This window comes from Dermacentor albipictus, chromosome 1, assembly GCF_038994185.2.
Source record: "Dermacentor albipictus isolate Rhodes 1998 colony chromosome 1, USDA_Dalb.pri_finalv2, whole genome shotgun sequence".
NCBI classification, from domain to species: Eukaryota; Metazoa; Arthropoda; class Arachnida; order Ixodida; family Ixodidae; genus Dermacentor; species Dermacentor albipictus.
The window spans coordinates 208,392,872-208,401,243 of record NC_091821.1 but is presented as its reverse complement, the minus strand read 5'-3'; the positions used below and the strand labels follow the sequence as shown (position 1 = coordinate 208,401,243).

The 8,372-nt window shown below is 45.9% G+C and overlaps 1 protein-coding gene across 2 annotated transcripts in view; it reads right to left on the bottom strand.

The window, feature by feature from the left end:
* Window positions 1-50: 50 nt before the first annotated feature.
* LOC135906665 (uncharacterized) overlaps window positions 51-8,372 on the bottom strand; it is a 42,901-nt gene continuing 34,579 nt past the window's right edge. For both annotated transcript variants that reach the window (XR_010565802.2, XM_065438200.2), the window contains exons 3-5: window positions 4,099-4,155; window positions 496-613; window positions 51-427 (exon numbers count right to left, since the gene is read on the bottom strand). Coding sequence is in view for 1 of the 2 variants with exons in the window: in XM_065438200.2 (XP_065294272.1) it covers window positions 275-427; window positions 496-613; window positions 4,099-4,155 (328 nt within the window). In the remaining variant the exon portion in view is untranslated. The remainder of the gene's footprint in view (window positions 428-495; window positions 614-4,098; window positions 4,156-8,372) is intronic.

Genomic DNA, 8,372 nt, shown 5'->3' with positions numbered 1-8,372 from the left:
TATCAGTTCCTGTCTTTGGAAACACAACTGCTTGATCCAAAAGCCACAAGTGCACTGTCTTTAAAACCTTTATTGTGGTGATTATGACTGGCTGATGATGGTGGGGGTAAATAAATAAGCTTCAGACAGTGTAAGCACACACCTTAAGGTCTGGTAGTATGCACAGTTCAGCCTTCAGTTATTTGATTAACTTTGCAAGGCCTGTGTTAGGTCATTAGGACACGTGCCCACAGTGCCGCTGAAGGATGGAATAAATAAGCTGGCAATGCACTGCTCAGACGTAGCCGCTAGCTTGAAGACTTGCCACAGCAACTTCATATGGAGGTGGTTCCAAATCTGCTGGATTTTTCTTGACAACAGCATCGTAGTTTGGAGGTGGCCCACTTAGTATTACTTGAGTTGCCTGTGGTGCAGGGTTTGTTGATGCCTGCAGGATAGTTGTAGAAGGCTTGCATTAGTGACGATACCATTGTACAGCTTGCTGACGCCTCTTACCTGTGGGTGGTGGATGATCACAGCATTGTCCAAAGTTGCGAATGCGTTTTCTCTCATTTTGCGTTGACAGCAGTAGCACAATAGGAACAACAGGAATGTGCTGCCACCAAACATGGCCCTACATTGAACAAAGTCACAGATTACATCTTTGTAAGAGCTTGCAAAGTCATGTTACATGAAAGTTGGCATATACTGGGGTATAGGGGAAAGAGGTGCAGACCAGGATGAAACCACAAACCGCCCCCCCCCATCTCCCCCCCCCCTATTTCCTCGCAAGTTGTGATATGCGAGTGCACTGGAAATGTAGAAGTGCCAACATGAGCCCTGTAGTTATTGGTTATTGTACTCAAAGCGTATATGAATGCATAAACATTCTAGGGCTACTTTCCTCCGAACTCTGTCCGTCTGCCCGCCTGTCTGTAACGTGCGACGGGATGCATTCCATGCATAGCTATACATGGGGTCCTATGGAGATATATATGGGAATGCCTCATGACTACGTATGACTACTGATATTTATGATTATGACTATATATAGTGAGTGCTGAAGAGGTGTAAGAGTAATTAAGGTTACTGAAAGACTAATTAGATTAATTGCAAATAAATTAGCTAAGTATAGTGGTGATCAATTGGAGATAATTAATAGTGAGGTTAATTAACAATTTTATGTTAAATTATTACACTAATCAAAAGTAACCAATGTTAAATCAAAGCCTAAACAATAATTAAGGGCACTTGAGATCAGTTTGACTTAATAAACCTTAATGAATAATTATACTAACATAGCCATCACATCTTTAATAAGCTTAATCAAGTAATTCAGCAGACAGTTATACAAGTGATTAAGCTTAATTAACAGATTAATAACCACAGCGGAAGATTGACCTGAGTTCATTATCTCTCCTAAACTGCTCCGAATAAGGCGACCTGCGAGCCAGAGCTGCGAGTTGAAAAAAAAAAGGTATGAAACTACACTGGAGTTGTCTAAGATTGCATAAGCATACCTCCAAGTCTCAAGTTGGCTGACCTCAAATTTAAGTTGGCTCATCCCTGCTATTTAGGTTGATGCACCCCCAATTTTAACTTGGCCCAGAGCCACATCTGAAGTTGGCCCACCCCGAAATTTAGGTTGGCCCACCTCCAAATGTCAAGTTAACCCCCCCCCCCTTAAGATTCAGTTGGGTCTACCCCAAAATTTCAGTCGGCTCACCCAAAATTTAAGTTGGTCCATCCCCAAATTTCACGTTACCTATCCTTCCATGCATGTTCTATCGAGCCCTACATATCCCCATGGGTATTCTCTCTAATCAATTTTTTTCAATCAATCAATCAATCTAATCAATAAAGGTATCAGTCATCTACATTTACACTATTATAACGAACAAATGTCTTTGTAAGTTTCGCATTTTCATAGAGATGCAAGGCATTACACTTTTAGTGCGACAGACATATTTTCCTAGGGTACTTGGCAAAGAATGCTTAAGCATTGAAATACGCTGGAAGTACCTATTAACTAGTGGGCATGTGTCAGCACTTACACGTTTCCAGTGTGAGCACAGTTGGCAACCAAGGCACACACGTTTCCAGTGTGAGCACAGTTGGCAACCAAGGCACATGGACTGTGAGGGGTTGTTACTCCGTAAGCCAATCACAGAAGCAAACAAAATCATCGTCATGCAACCATTCCAAAATGGCATCATACTTGATACCTCCGGAGCATCTGCTGTTTTTGAAAAGCTTTTTCATCGGCGGAAGCGATGAGGTGTGCAACAGACATGGACAACGCGTATGGAGTCTGAGCATTTCACTCTTCAAAAGTCCGCGGTACAGTTCATTTCACTGCTGACCCCGTTTTACGCATGAAACTTTGCTGCTAACTCAAGTAAAACTCGACAATGAATAGTTGACGAAACTAGAAGAAACATTGAGGAGAGATTGCCACAAGCATCTTGCCACGTACTTCTCACTGGCTTGCCTGAGAAAAGCCTATGTCCGTCAGCCATGCATGCTTTACGCGAAGCTTGCCAACATGCTTCTCCAAGGCATCCAAGGCAAATACGATGGCATAGAAAAGGTTCACCGCACATACAGGGTAATCACTGTCTATGGCATGATATGGCCTCAAGCGAACGACGTGCATGATGTCTGTGCGAGGTTGAGCCAATGGGGATGAAGGCAATGGATCAGTAAAGCCTAAACAAGAATAATTAAGAAACTTGACAATAAATAGCTTACAGTGAACCAAGCTTTTTCTTTCAGTTCAATAAAGAATTAGGCTTTCACCGTTCCACTATAATAGAGGAGTGAAAACATACAAAATTACACTTTCATAACTTTATTTTTGTGGTTACCCCCTTATTGCTTATTACTTGCTAGCGCTCTAAGCAGGTTCCACATGGGGTGCCTCGATGTTGGAGTAGCGTGAATCGAGGCACCCTACCTCCGCATAGTGTTCCTGTATATAAAGGGGACACTACCTCTGCAAAGCAAAGGCTACATGCTCACGTTTTCCCTGTCATAAAGGACCACCATGTACAAGCTTAATAGATTATTCTCTGCCTCACTTGTGCTTGTGGGTCATGACGCCACTTGAAACGCACAGCAAACAGCTTCCGAGGATTGGCCCTGGGCTAGCCTACCCAGTGCACTTAGTTCTCACCTCTACCATGGCCATGTCTCCTAAATGAATGGATGGGATTCTCATTGCCAAATAATTCGCGCATCAATGACAACCTTGCCAACAAAAATGGCTGAAAGCTACAGGTAGTGCTGCATATCCCCCATAGTATATGACTAAGAGCATGCAATTCGCATCCGCTTCTCACCTAAAATTTACATTTATTCTCCTGCTGCAGTTTTTCATGAGTTGACGTTTAATTCTGGGTTGTTGATATATAGGTTAGCCTGTCCAGTCAAAGTTCATTTGTGGGTCAGTGCCAATGTTTTTCTTTTCCCCTGCATCCTCAGTTTCATTGCGTTGTTTTGCTCAATAGGGTGCACGGTTTAGTTCGCACGGGCACCCTCAAGTTACTTGCAACCGGACGTATTGCTTTCATTAATTTTTATGCAGCATAAATTGTTATAATCTATACTGCACAATGCCTAGCATTGTTTATGTTTTCCTGTATATATTTTGATTGTGTCTGTGTGCCTGGTTTTATTTATCTGTACTACTGCAACACCAACATTTAATTACGCTTTTCAGAGCAAATAAAGGCAAATATAACACATGCCATGTATTGTCCTTCAACAGACACATGAAAATGTCATATGTCGCATCGCTAGTCTCGAGAAAATCTACAGTAAGCCGGGAAAAAGTTGTGTTGCTCAAGTGCACTGATGGGAGGCGATCTTCCTGGTGTCGGGGGCACTCTACCAGTGCTGCTGATCTCCGTACACTAGTCAGAGGACACCAGAGAGCAGTGCATATATGCACCGCGTTGTGGTGCTCTCCGACTATTGTACGGAGCCTATAGTAACAATGGTGCATACGTTGTGCATGTGCACAAAACAAGGGCTAACATTGGGAGGACAGCTATCCTTTCGGGTGGGTACACATCTTAACAAAAGCTCTAAAAGCAGAGTTTTTGTTGTGCTACTTACATGAACATGATGACTGATAACGTGTTGTTTTGCTCCATGATGGTGGCAAAAGATTGACTGGAATAGCAGAGAGGCATACATTATTTGCCACAATACTCCCCTTCAAAACAACTTTTTTTTTTGTAAACAACCACATACTGAATGTTTTCATGCTATGACATTTGTGTTGTGCAGGCTTCTGCTTTTCTTTCTTGCTCTGACACCTTGCCCTTACTACTGCATCTCGCTCGTAGGTAGTGATAAATTCCACCTGCCCACAAGTTCGGAAAAAAAAGTAACTGAAAATGAATACTCCCTGTGGCCCGAGTGCAGAGCCTGGAATTGAAGGTGGCACACTGCAATTTTCACAGACAGGTATTTAGTGTACAGACTTAAACATTAATAACATAATGCCTCTGTGTTATTGTTAGTAGTTTTGAGGAATGTACTGGCTTTATTCTGTTCAGTGACATTGTCATATTTTATAGGAAGCATTGTCCACTAACACAGCCAACAGATTTCGGAAAGCTGCGTACAGAACTCGCATATGTTAATCATAGCACACTTTTGTGTTGCTATTGTTACAGGGAGATGTCAAAAAAAGGGTTTATGTACAATATTTACACAGTGTTAGCGAATGCACCATGACGACAAAGATGCAGGGCTGAGGCAGAGCTCGTCCTCTTTCTTGCATGCTATGCAACGTCTTCATCCGCAGGACAGGCGGCTCATAACATTACCCTCTGGCGGCGAAAGCACCGACATGGTGCAGTCGAAATATGACGGCATGGAAAAGGTTCACTGCACACACAGGGGAATCAGTGCCTGTGGCGTGATATGGCCCCAGGTGGACGACGTGCATATGTCGGTGTGAGGTTGAGCCGATGAAGACGAAGGCAATGGAGCGATTTCGTACGTTACGTCTGTCACTTGGCAGCACACTTGATATGGGCCGGTGTACGGGAACAGCAACTTTTCAGAAAGCCCTACACAGCGTGCTGGGGACCAGAGGAAGACAAGTGACCCAGGGGCAAAGTGGGTAGTCCTGTGATAGCTAGTGTATCGACATTGCTGGTGGATCTGCAACTCGCTGAATCGAGCACGGGCAACATGATGCCCATGATCAGCACGGGCAAAAGCTTTTCGAGCATAATCGGTAGGGGGCACGCGGAAGAAGGCACCAGCGTGTCCATAGGCAACGTAGAATTTCGGCTGAATAAGCAAAAGAAAGGCGAATAACCAGTGGTCTGATGTCTTGATGTGTTCTACGCGAATGTCACAAAAGGCAATTTAGTGTCCCAATCCTGGTGGTTGGCGGACACATACATTGCCTGCATGTCAGTAATTGTTCGGTTCAGTCGCTCCGTCAAGCCATTCATCTGTGGATGGTATGCTATGGTCAGTTTGTGTTGAATCAAGCAGGACTGTAGAATGTCCTCGAAAGAAACTGTCTGCCCCAGTCAGTTAGAAGTTGCCGAGGAGCCTCATGCTGGAGAATGACATCATGGAGTAAGAAGTCAGCAACGTCACTCACGCAGCTGGTCGTAAGAGCAGATGTGATCACGAATCACGTCGCATAGTCTGTAGCGACGGCGACCCATCTATTTCTTGACATAGACGGAGGAAACGGACTGAGTAAGTCGAAGCCGACGCGATGAAATGGCTCATGTGGAACATTGACAGACTGAAGATGGCCAGCAGGCAGGAGTAGCGGCTTTCTCCGGCACTGACAAAGCTTGCAAGAGGCCGCGTAACGACGCACCGAGCAGGACATGCCTGGCCAGTAGAATCGACAGTGTGCGCGATCGTATATGCGCGAAACGCCAAGGTGCCCCACTGTTCATGCATCATGAAGCTGGGTCAGAACAGACGAGCGGAAGTGTGCCGGAGTCACAAGTTAGAGGTCAGGACCATCAGCAAGCAAACTGCGACGATGTCGAGTGTAAAGAGACTGAGAGGCATCGGGAGCCTGGGAGCTGAGACGGTCTATAATCTTGCGTAGGACTGGGTCACGGCGTTGTTCAGCAGCAGTGTTGAAGAGTTCGGAGATGCCAAGCACACAAGGACTGTAGTCGCTCGGTGCAGGTTCCGGTTCGTCGACGGGGTACCAGGAAAGGCAGTTGGCATCCCGATGCAAACAGCCAGGCTTGTAGATGACTGTATTTGAGTATTCTTGAAGCCGTAATGTCCAGCATCCAAGGCGACCCATGGGATACTTCAGCGAAGACATCCAGCATAGAGCGTGATGGTCAGTGATGACAGTAAAAGGTCTGCCATACAGATAAGGGCGAAATTTTGCAATGGCCCATACACGAGCGAGGCACTCTCTCTCTGTAATTGAATAATTCCGCTCGGCAGTGGAAAGGAGGCAGCTGGCATATGCAGTGACACAGTCCTGACCATGTTGACATCAAGCCAGAAAGCGCCGACACTATAGCCACTGGAGTCTACAAACTTCCGTGGGAGCAGAATTTTCAAAGTAAGCCAGCACAGGTGGCGTAGTGAGTAGTGCGACGAGCTGCGAAAAGGCAGACGCTTAAGCAGGACCCTAGGTAAAAGGAATGTTTTTCATGAGCAAGCATGTAAGAAGCAGTGCTATCTCTGCAAAGTCTTTCACGAAGTGACGAAAGTAAGAGCAGTGGCCAAAAAACTAGCAGACGTCTTGCGAATAACGGGGCATTGGAAAGTTGGTAACAGCGCATAGTTGTGTAGTTTGGTCGCGACAGGTCTGATAACAGCTGCATCAACAAGATGACCAAGTACGGTGATCTCTCGGCGTCCAAAACTGCATTTGGAGGAGTTTACTTGAAGCCAGGTGTTGCAAAATACCTGCAAAATAGCCTATAGTCATTGTATATGACTGGAGAACATAGGCAGAAAAACGACGACGACAAGATAACAAAAACAAGTAGACTACTTGAACACGCGAAGGACGGAGGTCATCATTCAATCAAATGCCACTGGGGCATTACACAACCTAAAGGGCATGACTTTGAACTGAGCCCATCGGGTGTAATGAAGGTGCGATCCTGCTCGTCAGTGGAAGTTTGCCAATACTAGCCGGACCGAAGATCTATGGAAGAAAAGTACCTTGTGCCATGGAGAGGGTCGAGTGCATCGTCTATTCGCAGCAAAGGGTCGACATCCTTTTTTGTTATCTTGTTCAGGTGCCGACAGTCGATACAGAACCGTCAGGTGTTGTCTTTTTTTCTGACAAGCACCACATGGGATGCCCAAGGACTCGCAGATGGTTCAATGATGTCCTTAGTCAACATTTTCTCAACTTCTGTTTGAATGACACGGCATCTGTATGCAGACACTCGGTAAGGGCACCTATGGATGGGTCTTGTATCCCTAGTATCGATGCGATGGGTTACAAGTGATGTTTGGCCAGGATGGGGTGAAGAAAGATAAAAGACATTGCAGTAAGAGGCTAACAAGCTGCGAAGATCTTTGGACTAAAGAAGAGGACAGGTCAGCGGCAATTGTGCCATTATGAGGGTCGTCAAGCGTAGCACTGGTGGCCCATAACGGTGTTATGGCTTGCAGGTGACGGCTGTGGAGCATCGACAGTCAGGGCCAGAAGGTCGCATGCATCTACAAGTGATATGTTGCCCAACGTGATGCCGTCGGGAAGAATTTGTGGGGTGCGTCCAAAGTTGAGAATAGGTAAACACATCCAGTTCTCCGCAACAGTCACAACAGAGAGAGAGCGCAACACACCGCGCCAAAGGAGCGTAGAGAGAAGGGGAGGTCACATAGACACTGTCACAAACAGGGGGCTCTGAGGTCAACGTCATATGTCGCGGTAGCTGGTCACAGACGAGCAAACTCGACAACACATAAATGCGGTGGCGACTCGGTGTTGAGGTCGGGTACAGAAGGGAGTTCCAACTGTAGAAGGGTAGATGAGCAGTCAATAAAGGCTGAATAGGCGCTCAGGAAGTCATGGCCGAGAATGACGTTATGGGGACACTGTTGTAGAACTGCGAAAGAACCAAGTTCTGGTGGCCAGAGAAGCTCACGCACGCAGTGCACATGCCAACAACGGAAAGCGTACTGCCATCGGCGACATGGCGAGCATAAGAACATTGCGGAGACGACGAGAAAGGCGAGTGCCCATGACAGATAGTTGCGCCTCAGGGTCTATGATCGTTGAAACAGCTGCGCCGTCCACTTCTACGTCCAAAACGTTTTGTCAGGTAGCCAGGGTCAACAAAATATTTCCGGGTTGATTGGCCAATGCAGCATCACCTCTTGTAACTGCACTGGTCAGTTTTCCAAAGATGGACGAC